General features: G+C 45.2%; 1 protein-coding gene across 1 annotated transcript; it reads right to left on the reverse strand.

Moving 5' to 3' along the window:
- Positions 1-13,191: 13,191 nt before the first annotated feature.
- Positions 13,192-14,640, reverse strand: LOC142775163 (uncharacterized). The gene has a single exon (XM_075876503.1). It carries the CDS (start codon positions 14,638-14,640, stop codon positions 13,192-13,194), a length of 1,449 nt encoding a protein of 482 aa, XP_075732618.1.
- Between the last annotated feature and the right edge of the window lie 4,973 nt (positions 14,641-19,613).

Below are 19,613 nucleotides of genomic sequence, written 5' to 3' on the forward strand. Positions count from 1 at the left end.
CGTAATCTATCGTTGACTGCAGCCTTCCTACCTCCCATGTTATTTGTCTTTCACACTTCTCGGTACTGTTGCAAATGATCAAATCCAGCCTTTCACACAAATTCATGATCATTTTGCCTGTTGGGTCGCTATACCCATCTATATCTTTTATGTGCGCATTCATATCTCCTAGTATAATTATCTCGCACTCTCCTCCTAACTCCTGAATGTCATTTGATATACACTCTACTATTGTCTGGTTTTCCTCTCTGGCCTTTGCTCCCATCCACAAGTACACGAAACCAAGGAGAGTCATTTGCTCTGCCACTTTTCCTTTTAGCCATAAATGTTCATTGCACTCCTGCTTGATCCTTTGCGATTCTGTACTTTTACGAATGAATGCCCCAATACCACCCCCTTTTCTGCTGCCTTCTGTTCTATTACAATATTGCCACGCGTAGTCCGCATTGTTAGGAGGTTGTTCCATGTCCCTGAGATGTGTTTCTACGAAACTGTATACCATCGGCCTCTCCTCCTATAGCTGTTCTTCTATCTCTTCCCACTTCAGCCTGTTCCTGTCAACCTGCATGTTAATATACCCTATGTCTGAATTGGCTCCGCACTCGTGGCTACGCCTATTTCTGCCCGGGGCTCTACCTATCTTAGATACTGGTGCCACTTTGGAATCGTATCTGTCCATACCACCTGTCAAAGAGTCTCCCTGGTTGTTTTTCTCGTTACTAGCTATCTTGCACCCCTAAGGGCCCGCTTGCCCCCCAAAAAAGCTTTTGCACGTCCTGCAAGTCGCCAACCCACCTCATGACCTAGCCGCCCATCGAAGTGAATTCTGTCTCGTTGAAAACCGCCCACCTATGCACCTCGCTGTTTATTTCCATCACCTCAAAGCCTTTCTCTCGACTCGTCCGCCATATCTCTTGGTTTGCGTTGACAACCGCTCATTGCAGGTTGCTATCACACACCTGTACCTCCGGTATCGTGCTTATCACTACCTGTACCTGAGGAGAAGTTGCGCGCATGTCATCGACGCCTTTCGCCAGTGTGGTTGCTAGTCCTGCTGTATCTTCATTTAAGACATCGTTTAAACCGCCTGAAATTATCACGAAGTTTCGTCTATCAGCTGTAGTTTTGAGTTTTGCGCTCGCTTGCCTCATGAATGCTTCCAGCTTGCGTCCTGGGAACGCCCCTGCGGCAACCTTCTTGTCACCTCTTACCCTCTCTTTGATGGCTTCTGTGCATCGATTTAAATTCAATTCCCCGGCAATTATCACATGCTCTGACTTTTCAGCGGGAGCATCCTGCACCTGGGGGTTACTTGCACCTGTGACGCCGGCTGCTTTGTCCCCTCCCAGCCCCACCAATACATCGCTTAATCTGGGCCTCGCGACAATTGAACCGGCTGAACCTTTTTTTTTCTAAACTTGCTTGCTCTTTCTTCTCCGCTTTTCTGGTTGCCGGTTCCCTACTGTTCTCTCCGTAGGCCGCTTCTCTGTTCACCTTGGCTAGTGCTTCCTCGGCGGACTTCAGCCTTTCTCCCATAGCCCTCGTTTTTTTTGCTCTGTCGCCAACGCCGTCTCGAGCTCGGTATTCTCATCAGCAGGTCACTCTGGGTAACCATCATTTTCTTCATTTTTTTTCTCGACCTCACATTGCCTACACTTCGCGTCAGCCTCTTCTCCTTCCGCTTTTACACTTGGGTCCACTTTCAAACCAACCCCACATCCTGAACACTTTATTTTTAACCATGTCTTTCCAACACCAATTGTCTCTGTGACTTGTCTCACTCGATAATTGCAAACCTCGAGCCCTGCCCCACGAAAAAGAGAAAGTCTAAGCTCTACTACAAAAATTTGCGTGTTCAATTTACGTGCATCTGCCCCATGGGGTGGCAAAGGAAAAACAACAACAAAAAAATTCAAATACACACACACGCACAAACTATTAAATACCTGGTGCTTGACCCCCGAAGAAGCCGTACAATAAAATAAGTGCTACAGGGATTTTAACTGCTGCCTTATAATTATAAAGACAACCTCAAAACATGCAAAACAACTTATCTGCGCAGTCGATCAGGAGCGCTCAAAAAACACGTCCATCCACCGTGACAGTACGAACCGAACCGTCGAATTATGTTGAACAGCATAGGACAGCGCCACTGTGGCTGGTCTGAACCTCACGAGTCGGCTATTGTCATCTACGTGAGGCCATCACAAAGCACCGACAGCTCAGGGATCGAGCGTTTGGACTGTCCTGTTCGAGAGAGTTCTGGAAGCCTGTAGCTGAAAGCAGCCATAGACCGTTGCGGACGTTCGGGTCAGCGGCCATCTCCCCGGAGGAGCTCAGCTTTCTCTCTCCGGACTGTACCTCCTCGCCCTGCCGTGCCTTCAAGGCGGGGGCCAGGTGCGTCATTGTATGGTGCGCTCGTGCTAACATTGGACCATTGAGACTTTGTCACCTGATTTGCGGCGAGAGTGCTCACCGCTTTCTTCGGACCGCCGTGTGAAGGAGACGGCGGGCTATAAAGAAGCCGAAGCATTCTGTAAATAAGAGCGAAATCATGAGCTGAATCATGCACTGAATCTCTGTTGTACATAAAGCAGGATCTTCTGGATCCCTGTACAGTTCCTATCTTGCAACTGTCATGTAAATAAACCTTCGTTCTACATCTCTTACGAACGCGTCTCCTCACTGGCGAGCATCAGCTATGTGGACGACGGCGGGGTGCCAGCTACCCTAAAGAAAACACGCCGTACTTGCTATCGACCTTCGAGCCCTTTACAACTGGTGGCAGTGGTGGGATAGCCTGTACGTGTCATTCGCCTGCATCGTCCGTTCGCGTCACGTAATACCAACGTAGGTATACGTGAAGCTAGCGAAACGGCTGCGAGTGCACTGTGAGCATAGAATGTAGTCATGTTCTTACATGACAAGCATGTCATGATTTCTACGTGAGGGCCAGTCACTTATGTTCGCCATGCAGTCATGTCATACCACTTATAGATTCCGATATATATATATATATATATATATATATATATATATGGTCAAAGTCGTTGAAGCTAGCTAACAAATGCTTCGCATTTACAAAGTATTCTAAGTGGCAGCAGATAAACAACGTAGATATTATTTCCGCCAATGTTAACACGACGCTGTGCTGTCATCGTTGCCGCGTTCTTTGTTGCTTGGCGATGAATAGATTGAACAGAGAATGGTTCTTCCTGGCGACAAGTGAACTGTCCATGGCTGCAGGCAACGTCTTCTTGCTCATTGTGTCTCTAAATAAAATGCCTCCAAAAATGCTTCACATCATCATCATCTTCATCTTCTCTGGTTTTTCGCCATGGCATTTGGAATTAACTCTTATTCTTTTTCTTCAAGAAATAGATCGGTGCCCAATAACAACTTCATTACCGTTCTCCTCCGTAATACAGCATATGAGAGCAAAAGAAGAGCGTAGTACTTCGAAATTTGAGGTTTCGAGGTTTCGAACTCAAAAACCTTGAAATTAAACTCAAAAAGACAAGAAGTAAGAAAAGCTCTTACTCGTTCTAATCAAGTTTTGCTTTGTAAAATTATGTCTTCAGTAAGTACCAACTCACCCAAGAAAAAGAAAATGCCGAGCAATATAGGGTAACAAATGAAACAGAATGGATGCGGCCATGCTAATTGTTTGGGTAACGATTGTTGACGCAGCACTGTTTTAAATGATATGGCTCAGTTTGATTCAAACAGGTGGAGGATACGGGTAATACTTTGTTCGAAGCTGATGTTCGAAATCAGGAAATACCAACTTTTGATTACAAAACTTCCTAAATGTAAAAAAAAAATACTTAGGCATGCTTTAGGTTTGCCTGAAGTTTAACAAAGTGAATTTAACTTCTTTTAGTGTCACTAATTCCAGTGGTATATTTTGTATACTCTCGATTACTTACGTCGTTTTGCGAAATCATTGCAGGGTAATATGAAATATAGTGGTAGTCGGAGCTGGCTGTCTCATGTAGGCAGGGCTAATCACACACTTTTATTTTTGCATTTCACATTTAACAGAACTACAAAATATACAACCCCCCTGAAGTGAAAAAAGGCAAACGTTTTTAGTTTCAGTCTAAAAAAATGCTAATGATCTCGGGATGCTGAGTAAAAGTAACACGTCTCCTCGCAATACCAATTATTGTGTCATGCAGTAAAAAAGACGCTCTATGCATTGTTTAAACGGTCATTCGCTAAAAGTGTAGCTACTTGCGGCAGGAATGCACTAGGCTGGGCAGCACCACATAAATGAAAGTTGTCTCAACTCCTCAGGTGTCTCCAACATACACTCTTTTCACCCCACTTTTCTTACCCGAGTTGGTGCCACCGCAGCTCCATCGATCTGTCAAATCGAGCCACAGCCATTAACAAGTGAGCCGCCGTCCTCAATGTTCTCTGAACACGCATATCTCGTCGTCTTCCTGTGATGCCATTAGATCACTGAGTGCTACGGTTTTGTAAGAAAATCTCTCTGGAGCCTTTATTGACGCTCAACGCAATACCGTCCACAACATGGTGTGTATTCGAACAGTCGAAGAAGAAACAAGTCTCTGCCCGACTACCCTTCATTCTTCGTCTCTTCAGTCAGTGCCGCGTGCCATTTTCTGGATCCCCTGCCATGACAGTTTCACTAACCTTTCCTCTATGTTCTACGAAGGCAGTCTTTTACAGTCCGTATCATCCTTTCACTAATCCTACCCACAATAAATAATGCTCACTACAATTTTCACGTTATTTGCACGAGTGTAGAGGAGTCCTTCAATAGTGAGTCTCAAGGTCTCGACTTCAGTTCACGACAATATGTATTGAGCATTACTCCTTTATCTGAATGTGAAAGTCTGTGCGATAAAAAGATGGAAAACCTTCAGTTATGCGTTAGCCTCAATGTCACTTCAAATATGGGCACTGCTCTAACTGGCACACGTTTAACGATGACAATATACACTTTCGCGGTAGAGTCTCTCCTCGCAGGCCCAGGTACAACACTGTCGACACAGTTGACTTGAAGCAGGATGAGAATGCAGAATGAGGTTCACTCCTTTATCGATCGGGAATCACTGTCTTTTCGAAAAGGTGTAGCAGTGAGTCAAAATTGTGGGCATGCATCACAATTACTGCGCACTTGTTTAACACGTCTTTGTGACCAGAACCAGTCACATAGCTCAGCGAGAATGCCATGAAGGTCACCGTGATGACGGCGTTCATGCATGTCTTGCGAATGGAGGTATGCAACAGCTAATATTGCGGCGGCCATTTAGGCCAGTTGCCGTCTTTTAAAGTTGTCGCGTTGTCGAAGGGATAGCTGCCACCAAGAGTGCCTTTGTCTTGAACCCCCTCTTCAAGTTCGACAGTCTGATTCGTTCGAAGAGGTGCTAAACACAACTGGGGTTCTTATCGTACCTGTTAAGTGGATTAGTTCTGGCATTTTCTCAGTGGTAATCTTCTCTTGTGGGGGCCTCATACTTTTTACACAAGGTTCAACTGTTTCTTTCTTCAAAGAATTACAACACTGTCATGATCCTTAGCTCATCTCTATGGTAGCACAACTGCATCGCACCCATTTCGGAAATTGATGGCTTCGTTGAACCCTGTTATGTCGACGTCTTGATTTGAGGATGTCTTTCCTGCAATACCACTGGTACCAAGCTTCGAAACATAGACCCATGTGCTCCGATTTGGGTGCACGTAAAGGAACCCCAGTTGGTCGAAATTTCCGTTGCCCTCCACTACGGCGTCTCTCATAATCATATGGTGGTTTTGGGACGGTAAACACTACATATCAATAAATCAAGCTTCGAAACACGTTGTGACGAGTAAGAGAAATCTTCCGCCTCAAAAATATCTGTTCACAGGACGCAGGTATGACTGCTCGCATACTGTCCACCTTGCTACTCGACAGATGATGGTCCTTGGAGAGCTAGTCTACCACTTTGTCATGTTAATGGCCATTAACGCTCTGTTATCCGAGATCCAACAAATCTCGCTGTTATTTGGCATTGTTTTCCACAATTGGCCCGATCCAATCTGAAGACTCGCTCCGGGGTCGCAGGTGACGCTTAGTAAAACTGTATTCACCAATGGTTTACCTTCTGCAATGAGGACTTCGTGAAGTTTATTCGTTTTTGAAGATTAAGTGATGTCGCCGCAGATGAAAAGAACGACGACAGTTTATATCTGGACTGACGTGTTGTAGTGTTGATTCCTAAGCTTAATGCTGACGACCTTCGTGCATTGAGTAATTTGAGGTAGCTGATGACCAAACGCGCATGTGACCAAGTCCATCTTTCGAACAGGAGCGAGCTTGACCTTCTTGTAAACGTCTTCTCGTAGGAAGGTTTCTTGACTCACGTTGTCCAAAACGAAACAAGTGTACAGCAATGCGTCGATGCCACCAGCCAAGTGCGAAAATGCTGAAGCAGAACGTCAGAGGAGAGTGCAGGAATGATGTCGTTCGTACCGTCAAACATACCAGCGTCAGAAGCACTTTCGGTTTCTGCACGTGCACTTTTCGGGGCCCCCGGGGTGCATAATGTGGATGCATGACAACTTTTGCATACTTTGCATTGTACTCTGTGGAGGTTGTCTCGTGTTAGGTGTCTGTTGACAGTACAATTGTAGCAGCGATCATCCGCTGTGAGCTAATTGCACTATCTGCTGTGCTAAAGGCCAGTTTATTTTTCAATTGTATGGTCAGCTGCTGCACACAAATGCAGGATCGGATGAAAAATTTCTCCTATTGTGCAGAACCTTAGCAGCCGGAGGCGACGGACGCTTGCAGAAACTCTGAGTGTTATCACTACGATTGTTCAGGACAACTGAAGTCGAGATCTTTGCGCTTCTCTCGCGACACTTCACTTCGATTCCAAGAAAGTGAAGCAGCACACAACTCATCTCCTTTTGCGAAAACTGGTTTGAGTGAACCTGACCCAAGATTATCCAGTTTGTAGTTGTAAACAACGATGTCGGTGGGAATAACTTTCAGCAGTACCTCCTTCAGCATGGCAGTGTGTGACGTAGCACTCACTCCAAGGCTCGTGAATTCCCTCTGACTGGCTTGAACCTCGTCATACAACTTCCATAAGGCATCCACGTCGTTCAATGACCGAACAGATTTCATGGTGTGGAGCCATTGAGTATGTTTCTTCTCAATTCACTTCGCATTTCTAAAGCACTGTTTTAATATGTCCATCGCATCGCGATATAATGAATTTCAAGCTTGTAGGCCGGCAACGGCTTGAGCAGTGGCTCCGTCAAGTAACGAGACCAGATAGTGCAACCAATCCGCATTAGACAAGCTGGGCTTGTCTAATGCGGTGAACGGATTGGCGGATGTCCCATGTCTAATGGTGAACGTCTAATGGTGAACGGATTGGCGGATTATGTCCCAAAACGACTGCCACCAAGTTAAGTGGCCGTCAAAGCGAAGATGTATAAGTTTTGGAAAGCATGCGCCAAACTCACTTTTAGGTCGTGGGGTGTCAGTTGCCGAAATTGTTGGCGGGTCTCCGTCAGGGATTGTATGTGCATGCGCCATCGAAGGGAGTGGGAAAACCCCTTGAGCCTGTTCATGTTATGCTCTTGCAGGGCCAAGGCACTGGTAGCAGGTCTTCATATTACATGACGGAATCCTAGTCTTCTGCCAGTTCATTGTCTGTCAAAAACGTTTCCAGCTCAGCGTTCAGCGCGGCTAACTCTGTATGCACCACCTTTAACCGGCTGTGGAGGATGGAAAAATTCGTGAGGTCAAACTATGTAAACAAAATCAGTTGGTTCAACTCATTGACAATGCTCGTACTTTGGGCTTGAAGAGACGCCCGCTTGGTTTTGGCGCGCTCCGTAATGGTCTGACAGCAGAAAGACATCCTGGATCGGAAGCAGCAGCTTGAGGAAATGACGGCCGTTTCCCCCAGTCATCGGCACCAAAAAAAAAAAAAAGAAATACGAGGTGAAATCTCTCCGAAGCGGTGCTCATCCGAGTGCTGCCCACAGCATGGCGTACATTCGAACAGTCCAAGAACAAAGAAGCCTCTCCCGCACTACTCTTCTTCCCCTCTTCAGTCAGTGTCCCGCGGAATTTTCTGCAGTCCCAGAGCAAGATCCTACTCAGGGTTCCAAAATGACTGTCAATTGAAAGCGCCGAAGTGAACCAGCCAGCGGCTTCTTTAGTGCTTGCTCCCCGGTGAACATGGCGTATCGCTTGTCCGGAGTGTGACCTCCTGCAGGGACCAAAAGCAGGAGAGTGAATTGTGCAGTCACCGATGGCTGAAGGCCTTGGTGCGAACAGGGGAGCGAAGGGTGGCTGTGGTTGCAGGCTTTCAGCTCACGGCAGCGACAATGCTGCGGAAGGAGATGTACAGCAGAAAGTAAAAAGCAGCGACTGTATGATGGGGAATAAAAGGTGGAGGGTAAACAAAAATTGGCATGCCTGCCATACATACTTTGATGAGCCAAGCGGCAGTCATTCTTCAAATCTTCAACAAACATGTGGTATGCAGTGCGTGTGGCGTCCTCAGATTCCCAATGAAGCAACTATGTAGCTTGCAAAACTATGCGACGCAAGCAGGTTAGTTTTCTGTGGACACCAAAGAAAGATAAGCAAAGTGCGTGAAATGTTTATATGTAAAATGTTTGAGAAGGGTAGGGGCTGACATCAAGAGTTTTTGTGTGCGTTACTTATCCGTTATATCCAAAAATGGCAGAAATAGGAAAACAAGTCAGAACGGATGAAAAAATGCTGTACTCGGGGTGCCGCAGGATCCGTTGGACATTTACACAGGAAGAAGGGCCATTGCATTTAGGTTTAGACGCCCCCAACCCCTGTTTAAAATGGTAGAGCAGTAAATTAACATCTTATTCATGACCTTCATTATATAGATATCTTACTTTCACGTCTTTTAGTGCCATGAGAACACTTGCGCTTCGACACACGAGAACGCCTATGAATTAGTGTCAAAATACAGAACAACACGAAGGTGGCCATAAAAATAAGGAAAAGTTTGTTCTATACAATAGATATTCAAGTTGAATGCTAAACACTTGGGCTAACTGCCAGGTACTAAATATTGTCTACTACTTTCCTAGCACAAAAATAGCCAAGACTTGCATCCAATGGCATGCCTGTGATAAAATTCACTCCACATCTCGCACTTAAAGTGTACCAACAACACCTCCGGAAATATTCATGACTCCCGAGTCGCAATGATGAGCCTACAAAGCACGCAGGCCGGAAGTTGCGCGGCGGGCATACGAGCGTACCTGCATAGCTCAATTTATTTCCTAAGATACAAGCGCGTACACATACACTATATAACTTAAGCAGTGTACCGTTGCTGTTGCAGCAGTACCATCTGGCAAACGTTTCCCTACGGTATAATGATGAAAACATATAACGAGTTTCAAAAAATTGGGTGTAGCACACCCAGGCAGCAAAATGCTGGCCCTCTCGTACTTTCCATTTCAAGTGGATGCTAAAGCACTCCAGGTGGTCTAATTAGCCTAAGCCCTCAGCTACAGCATCTCATGTAACATTTGGGTCGCTTTGGGATATTAAACCCTACAAAACAGCAAAACCAAATAGCGTAGACCCGCCATTATTAGATATACAGGGTGTTTCAAGAAATGTGTACTATAATATTGGAGAAGTACAGAAAGGAGGCATCTGCGCCCTACCTGTGGCGTTCGCTTAACTGTGGCACAAGGCATCCTCAAATACGTGGAAACGTTAATTACGACAGTGTTTAGAGAAATTAAAACACTTCACTTTTCGACTAGTGGAAATAGCTGGTCGAGTAAATTGAGTAAAATAATCGTATTTCTACGAATAGTGTATAGCAAACGGAAAATTTTGAAAAAGCGGCCACTGCTTATCACCGCAGAGTGATGAACTCTGGCTAATTAAGCTGGCGAAATTGAAACCAACGCACCCAACAGCGCATATATTTCAAAAACTGCCTCAATGAGAAGCTGATTGTTTTAGGTTGTACAAAATGTTATTTTTAGAATTTCTTATATTGCTGTCGTAACTATAGTTTGTATACAATTGAAGATTACTTCTGCTAAAACAAAGGAAACGCCGCAAGTAGCACGAAGATTCTTCCTTTATGTATTTTTAAATATTATAGGACTCATTTTTGAAACACCCTGCTTATGAAACCCGGGCCAAATACGGCCTTACTCAGGCCTAGGCTTGACCCGGGTCCGAAGCTCATAAGGCAGAGCCTGGCGAAGGCCCGAATCAACAATGCCTTACCTGGCTTGGCTCGATTCGTGGGCCCGGCCGGCCCGGGCTTGATTCGCAGGCCCCCAGTGAAGGGCTTCAGAAATTTTGACCACCTTGGGTCATTTAACGTGCCCCTAAATCTAAGCACATGTGCCTCAAACATTTTCGCCTCCATCAATAATGTAGCTGCCACAGCAGGGACTCAATCCCGCGACCTCCACGTTAGCAGTAACGTATGCTTCTATATATGCTAAAAATAATTTTAGGCAAATTTGTTGTTTTGTGCGTGGCAAGGAGAGCAGCAACATAGCTTTGCTAGCGAGAAAAGGTCATCCTTTGCCTGGCGTTTGACGCGTGTCTGTAATAAATGAAACACTATAAAAGCTTTTTCTCGTGTATCATGCACTAATGATATACAAACCTTGTTAGTACCTCATTACCTCACCACGGACACTATTTCTATTACACCTGAGGGTTCGTACTTATTTTACTTAAAATCATCATCCTGTGGCTTTGATCTATTATGTTATCACTACGAACTTTGCTGCAAACATTTGAATTTTCGTTTATCATTCTGTCAATTGCTTTTTCACTGTGTGCATTATATTCGTTCGAGATAGAGACTGTCTGATAGTTAAGATTGTGCCATTTCACAAGGCTGCTGCAACACGAATTCTGTTCAACTTCCCCCCAATACTTTGTTCCCTCCTTGTGATGTCCTCAAGCACATTCTTTTCACTCTCATTGTAGAGTTTACTGAGTTTAGGCAGTTTTTTGCAACCTGATAACATAAATTAAAAAAAAACACCAGGCCCTCGCGGAACGCACAGGCGGAAATGTTGTAGGCCCATGTACTCAGATTTGGGTGCACGTTAAAGAACCCCAGGTGGTCAAATTTCCGGAGCCCTCCACTACGGCGTCTCTCATAATCATATGATGGTTTTGGGATGTTAAACCCCACACATCAATCAATCAATCAATCAATGGCGGAACGCACAGGCAGTCACAGCGAAAGAAGGAAGAACAACATTTCAGAGCCTTTTTGAAACGCTCTTTGGGTAACTGCTACAGGCCCACTTGCAGAGTATTCAGTACACCATAAATCATCATAATGTTTGTGCAGTAAGGGAGCTAGGTGTTCATATTTTCATAATGAAACCAGCACCAAAAAGTACGAACACTCTGAAAGGGCACACAACCAGCGCTTCCTGAAGCACTCATCCTGTGTGCTTTCTGAGTGGTCACACTTTTTGCGCTTGTGTCATCATGAAATTACACCAATATGCCCAGCTGGCAATCTTCCTAAAAGGCGTTCATAATGCCGTGCTTCTTCATTCTTAGGTAAAAGCGTGCTACCCGCTGTACACTTGCAAGGAATTTTCTGCAATTATTGAATGCGGTTCCTGACGACGATTAAGAATTACGTCTGTAATTACGCCTGAAGCTTCTGTAATGGATTGGAATATTCGTCGACCCAGTGGTTGCGGAATTTGCATTGTGTGACACCTGGTCGCTCCTTCGCGGTTCTGAAGCACTTTATTACTCATATTAAGTGATTGCTTTCCCAACATCAAGCCTGCCTAAGGCCAGTTTGTAGCAAAGTTCGAAGTACAGGCGCGGCTCTTTGGTAGAATAATGTGCTGGTACGCAACACACCCAAGTTCAAATCCAATTAAGCCCTTGGTGTTCTTTGTTCACTTAATGATTGTGGTTACGGACACTGGCGGCGGCGGCGGCGGACAACTAAGACGCACGCGACCCTTGTTGTGATCTTATAACAGCTTTCGCTGTAACTGTTGTATTTTGAAACAGTGCTTCTTTTTTCATTCATATGGGTTTAGCGCACCACGACAAGGACACAAAAGAGAGAGACACACACACCTTGTCGTGGTGCGCTATACCCATATGAATAATGAGCCCCAACCAAGTAGCCTGGCAACCAAGTAGCCTAGAACTTCTTTTTTTACCGAACCACTGCGAGTGTTAATGACTGTAGCTTTTTAAGATTACTCTACAGAATTTGTCAAGACTAATTATCATTTTCTACTTAAGATAGTATCTATACACCCTGGTTAAATTATTAAATGCTAAGCATTTCTTAGGAACCTGCAGCGTTTGAGCATATCTATCTATCTATCTATCTATCTATCTATCTATCTATCTATCTATCTATCTATCTATCTATCTATCTATCTATCTATCTATCTATCTATCTATCTATCTATCTATCTATCTATCTATCTATCTATCTATCTATCTATCTATCTATCTATCTATCTATCTATCTATCTATCTATCTATCTATCTATCTATCTATCTATCTATCTATCTATCTATCTATCTATCTATCTATCTATCTATCTATCTATCTATCTATCTATCTATCTATCTATCTATCTATCTATCTATCTATCTATCTATCTATCTATCTATCTGTAAAGGAAAACTACCGATCGGCGAAGAAACCAGACCGAACACCGTTTCTCGTTTTCAACTTCTTCTTTCTTGCAGTACTAGTCTGCACACGTTCATTCCTTTTCTTTTCCAACATACTCCCGCCCCCCAGTAGCATCGCTCAATTCCAGTCTGTACAATATCTGTACTGGTTTTCTGAAAATCTTCCCGTCTTGAGCTTTCACTCGACAAGCTCGTATTATTCCATCTTGTCCAGGGTAAACGTCTGTGATACGCCCAAGGGGCCAAACTCCTCTGGAAATACCAGACTCTTCGATTATCACCACGTCATTTGCTCGGAGGCAGTTGCTGGGATGAGCTGGGTATAGTTGAAGTGCCCGTAGTTCTAATAAATACTCTTTTTGCTATTGCATCCACATATGATCCATCATCTTCTGTCGGTATCTCAACTTTTTGCTGATGTCTCTTCGACCAGCTTGAGCACTGACGGCATTGTAGTCATTGTTGCTCTGATCCGGAGGCGCTAACAATCAACGTCCAACAAGAAAATGTGCTGGACATATCGCAGAGGGCTCTTTGGAGTCCGTATACGTGTAGGTCAGCGGTCTTGAATTAACAACCGCTTGTACCTCTAGTAGCATCGTTTCAGCTTGTTCGCTGCTGAGCTTGCTTTTTCCCATCACCTTACGCAACGATGACTTGACAGTCCGAACAAGCCTCTCCCACCAACCACCCCACCAAGGTGCACCTGGCACGATAAACTTCCACTCTATGCGGTAGTTCAGCAGAAAATATGCGAACGGAGAGCTCTTCATGACACTCCAGATGTTCCTGAGGTCCCGTGACGCTCTCTTGAAGGCGAGAGCGTTATCCGAGTACATTGTTATGGGTACTCCTCTGCGAGCAAGAAACCTCCGGAACGCTAGAAAGAAGGCGCTGGTCGAGATCGCACTCGTCAGTTCAAGGTGTACTGCTCTAGTCGTCGCACAGGTGAACAGCAGGATATCAGCTTTTGATGTGTCACCATGTAGCTCACGTTGCTTTATATATAGTGGACCTGCAAAGTCCAATCCTACTGCATCAAATGGCCCTGACGATAGAAGACGGTCTTCAGGCATCGGCGCATATTGCACGTTCCCAGGTTTCACATTGTACCTTTGGCAGAGAAAGCATTTGTTGATGATTCGCTTGACTTTTCTTCGTGCGCGGATGATCCAATACCGCTGTCGTATTTGCATCAGAGTGTTTGCCACACCGCCATGCAAAGCTCTGCAGTGAGCCTCAATCACTACCAGAGACGTGAAAGGATGTCTCTGTGGCAGTATGACCAGATGTTTTTCGTCATATGTCGTGTCCATTCTCTCGAGTCGTCCACCAAGCCGAAGCTGTCTGTTTTGGTCCAAGAAAGGGTGAAGATCCATCAGCCTAGACTGTTTGGGGAGTGGGTGTCCAAGCTGCAGTTGTTCGACGTCGTTCGCGAATACTTCCAGCTGAACATATCGGACCCAAAACATTTCAGACTTGCTTAGCTCCCGTGCCGAAATCGCTTCGCTCAGTGAAGTTTGAAGTCCATGGCATCGATCCACAAAGCGAAAAACCCAGGCGGTGACGCGCAAGAGCTTCTTCAGGTCGCTGTGCTTCCTTATATCAATCACCGGGTGTAAGTTCCTGGATGACGCTTGAAGAAAAACATGTTGCGTCTCAATCTCTGCCTCTTCGTTTATCGGTTTGTACTGGTTAGGTTCTGAAGGCCAGCTTAATTTTGGCTGGGACAACCATTCAGGTCCATGCCACCAATAGCGACATGCACGTAGAGTCCTTATTGGTATGCCTCTAGTCAGTACATCCGCCGGGTTGTCTTCGCCCGGGCAGTAGCCCCATAACGCTTTTTCAGTAATTTGCGTTATTTCAAACACTCTGTGCTTTACAAATTGACTCAACTTGCTATAGTTTCCGTGGATCCAGATCAGTGTGATCATGGAGTCAGTCCACATGACGCAATTGAAATGCTTGATATCCCACGAGGAGCAAATGTATTTTAGCAATCTGGCTACCACTACCGCGGCCATAAGCTCGAGCTTTGGAAGCGTTAATGGGAGCCACATTGCTAAAATACATTTGCTCCTCCTGGTTGTCAACAATGTTCTGCAGCTGATGGTCATTGGTCTTCCACTTTCTGAGCTTCATGCCAGCATCTTTCATAATTGCTTTCGACTGCTCATAGATGCGCCGACCTTCATGGAATGTCTCCACACCCACCAATAAATCGTCGACATAAAATGCCTTCTTTAATGTAGATGCGAGCTTTTTGTCTTCACATGCGTTACCTAAGTGGTAGTGAATAGTTGCCATGAGCAAGAAAGGGCTTGACGTTGATCCAAATGGTACCCGTGTCATGCGCCATTCGACGAGCTTACGGTGTTGGCTTACGGAAATAGAGTCAAACCCGAAAAACCGGAATGCATCTCGGTCAGTCTCCTGTATCTTAATTTGTAAGAATGCCTTTTCGATGTCGGAATTGATGGCGACAGGGTACCACCGAAAGCGAAAAAAGACTTGCAGCAATTCTGGATTAAGGTTCACTCTTTTATCCAAGCAGTCGTTAAGGCATGGTACACCTTGGGTGTGTGACGATGCGTCGAACACTACACGCAGTTTGGTAGTTAAGGATTCCCCTCTATTACTTCCCGATGTGGCATATAATATATGGTGTGATCTCGATCCTGAGGAGTATCCTTAGGCACCACTTCCACGTGACGCAACTCCAGATATTGCCGGATTACTCTGCCATATCGCTGCAACATTCCTTCCATTGTTGATAGCCTCCGTGTTAATCTTTGTAGACGCGATAGCGCAATTTCCCGGTTGTTTCCTAGGAACGGTTTCTTATCTTTCTTCCAAGGCAACGCCACTGTGTATCTGTCGCTTTTCTTGCTAATGGTTTGATGTAATCGTGCAACGGGTTCATGGGAGGAAGGTGCCGTTGAATCTGCGATGCCCATTGCTTCTAGTTGCCAAAAAGATTGCAAGATCTTTTTGGCAACTAGAAGATCTGCGAGGTTGATTCGTCATAAACAATTGCTTGTACATTTAGAATGCAGACCATTAGGCTAGAGCTGCAGTCAAGAAAGGCTTTTTGGTGACTGGGTCCTTGTAGCGTCCATCCGAAAGCTGTATCTATTGCTACCAGTCCTGGAACTTCTGCACTTTTGACGATGCGTCCTGACGATGCGTCTAAAGGTCCCTGGTTCGTTCCCGAGTTTCGGCACCTCGATGTAAAGGAAAACTACCGATCGGCGAAGAAACCAGACCGAACGCCGTTTCTCGTTTTCAACTTCTTCTTCTTCTTTCTTGCAGTACTAGTGTGCACACGTTTATTCCTTTTCTTTTCCAACACTATCTATCTATCTATCTATCTATCTATCTATCTATCTATCTATCTATCTATCTATCTATCTATCTATCTATCTATCTATCTATCTATCTATCTATCTATCTATCTATCTATCTATCTATCTATCTATCTATCTATCTATCTATCTATCTATCTATCTATCTATCTATCTATCTATCTATCTATCTATCTATCTATCTATCTATCTATCTATCTATCTATCTATCTATCTATCTATCAATCTATCTATCTATCTATCTATCTATCTATCTATCTATCTATCTATCTATCTATCTATCTATCTATCTATCTATCTATCTATCTATCTATCTATCCGCCTATGACTTTTAGATCTCCTGGAAGTTTGGATAACGGGATATATACGAAAATTGGTATAGCATAACAAGACTGACATTCATGACATTTATGTCATGAATGTCATAATTTACATGTCATGGTTTTGCTGCTCCTGCGGTGGTTTCGTTCACAAGACATATATTGCAAAACTGGTATGGTATGACATAACGGACATAATGGTGAATTCCAGTGAGAGAACAGGAGTATATGGGCAGGGCCGTGAGGAATGGGGTGCAGAGCACGGAGAGCAGGGCCACTCAACCTACCACTGGAATGCGGCAGGCTCACGGAGGCCAGGTGAAGGGGTTTATGGGTTAGGAGACCATGTGGTCGAAACATTCCAAGCCCTGGCATATTCTCTGGGGCAGCAGCAAAGTAAGCGCAAAGTGGTCAGCCACACGCTCTTCATTATCCTAATACTTAGTATGTTTTTGCAACGACGCATTCGGCAGACGTCCAGCTGTCACCGTTGCCACCCGTACAATACAGCGGTGTCAAACTACACATAGTGGCTACCATTGCGGCCGCATTTGCCGACTGAAGAAAAATTTGGAGACGGTGACGTTCAAGCGCCCCATCACTTGCCGTACTGCGCCTACTCTGCTTTTCAGGTGAGAGCACGGCAAACTGCTCCCGCCTGCTCTCGGCGCAGCAAAAGCACTCTCGCTCTACCAATGGATGACAATGCTCCTGCACCTGTTCGACCACTGAAACATGCCGGCTCTGAAGAGAGCACTCTCAGCTTGCTTTTGAGGGCTCCGGCTCTTCCAATGGAATTCGCCCTAAGTGGCAGGTCCTCACGAGGAAATCATGACATGCGTGTGGTGTAAGAACATGGCTACACACCACGCTCATGATGCACTCACGGTCGTTTCGCTGGCTTCACATACACCAAATTTGGTTTTATGCGACGTGAATGGATGATGAAGACATATGGCTACACTCTGAAAAAGAAAAGCGAGTAAAAAGGGTGTCTTTTTGTCCCACAACAATATTCGTCATCTATATTGCGTTTCATCCTTGCGCTATTGCCCCGCGCCCGGTACATTCCGGTCACGATCGACATGCCCATTATCAGGGTTACGTTGCATTCTCGATAGGAAAGTGGTCAGCGCCAAGTTTTCAAGAAAGGAGGCGCACGCAAGCCTGATGACGATTATTGTTGAGGGACAAAAAGACACCCTTTTTACTCGATATTTTTTAGAGTGTTGTGCAAACATGACAATCATGATATGTGTGCCATGTGAAACATGACTACAAGCTACGCTCAGAGCGTGCTTGCGGCCGTTTCGCTAGCTTCACATATACTAAATTTGGTATTACGTGACGTGAATGAACGACGAACACAAATACCAGGTGCAAACATCATAAACGTGACAAGGAAGCCATGTACCGAATAATTTACTTTCACCCCATAACGTTGTGCTGATTTTATTGCGACAGTTCAACCTTCCTAATTCGTGCTTCGCATATCACTGATTCCCACTGTACGTGGGATCTACCAATTTTTTTAGGGACGAAGCTCCTTACAGTCTAACCTTGTCATTAGTCACGCGTAACCAAGAGAGAGAGAGAGAGAGAGAGAGAGAGAGAGAGAGAGAAAGAGAAATGAATGACCATTTCCGTCTGATTTCTTGGATGGCATTGATCTTCCACTACTCTCCGTAGTGCCATTACTCTCCGATTCGATGCTGCGCAGGCTTTGCCAACTAGTGCCTCTCTGAGTCTTCTAAATAGTCGCCATACGTGGCGGATTATTGGTGGAGCATGGACGGAGCAGAGCGGTGGGCTCGTTATAGATGCTTGCGGTGAGCTTCCTTGGTTCGCGTCTCGTCGGTGTTACCACACGGCGTCTGCGTACACGAACGCGGTTGGACGCATGGACACATGCACGGATGAACGGACAGACGAACGGATGGATGAACGAACGCTTCCCTCCTCTCATTATCATTCACTCCGTGAATATGCTGGGATTTGTAGAGGTGAAGCTCCATATGGCGTTACCCATTTGTCTCCGATTATCGTTTGTAACCGCCGGTAGCAGACACACGAGAGAGCGGGTATGTGACACAGGGGATAGACGGATGGTGCCAAAGGGGAAGGAGAGGGGCGATCGCACGACTATGATCACGATGAAAAGATGCGAGATGGCGGTACTTGTAGTGTTCCCTAGTTGGATGAATGAATGGACGCAGGGATGAACAGACAGACAAGCTGACGGATGGACACCGCGAATTGATGGATGGACGCACAGCCAGACGCACGAACGGACGGACGGATGGACGGATGGCTGAAGGCACGAACGAACGCAGCGACGGACACATGGACGAACAGATGGATGCATAGACGGACGGACGGACGCATGGGTGGACTGACGGACAGTCGGATGGATGGAAGCGCGGTCGAACTGACAGACGCTTCACCCCACTCATCATCACTCACTCTTTGGAAGTGCTGTGATTTAAAAACACGATAGTCTTTTTTGGGGACCTTCGACGCAAAAATGTGTGTCTGTCTGTCTGTACATTTGTCTGTTTGTCCACCCTTAACGGTATTGGGTACTCTGAACGGCATTAGCCGATACCCCAAACGGCCGACCCCATCCACAGCGCCCACCAAAGTTCTGCCCTCGACAAACAAGAAAACATGCTAAACAGAGCACCAAAATTTATCCTTTTTTTTGCCGATCATTTTCTATCCAGTCTGGCACAAATTTTTCCAATTTTTCTGCACCAAACAAATTCAGAAAAATCTGCGCCAGGCTGCACAGAAAGCGATCGCCAACAAAAAGATAGATTTTGATGCTCTGTTAAGCATGTTTTTGCGTTTGTTGAGTGCAGAACTGCGCTGGTATATTGTTTGCCCTTGTCATGTGGAAAGATGTACGTCGGCCTAACTGGACGGTGCATAAATACAAGGCTGATGGAGCACAAGAGATAATTAGCTAATAATGCTTACTCACACATAAGGCGGCATTGCTTAGAGTGTGGCCGCTCTCCGCTGTTCTTTGAGACTGAAATACTTTCCAGTAACAAGGATCAAGTGACCAGAGAAGTTATTGAGGCTTTCCACATCGCTAAAAAAAAATAACTGCATTAGCCAAGCAACGATTCGTTTAAGCGATTGCGAAGTGTGCTTTTTAGAAAATATGCTGTAGCCTGAACGTCAATGTAACACGTGGTACACCATCTTGTATATTAA

Source organism: Rhipicephalus microplus, chromosome X, assembly GCF_043290135.1.
Source record: "Rhipicephalus microplus isolate Deutch F79 chromosome X, USDA_Rmic, whole genome shotgun sequence".
Lineage (NCBI taxonomy): Eukaryota > Metazoa > Arthropoda > Arachnida > Ixodida > Ixodidae > Rhipicephalus > Rhipicephalus microplus.

Excerpts from the sequence above, each read along its gene's own strand:
- LOC142775163 (XM_075876503.1), bottom strand. The coding sequence starts at position 14,640 with ATGATCACACTGATCTGGATCCACGGAAACTATAGCAAGTTGAGTCAA.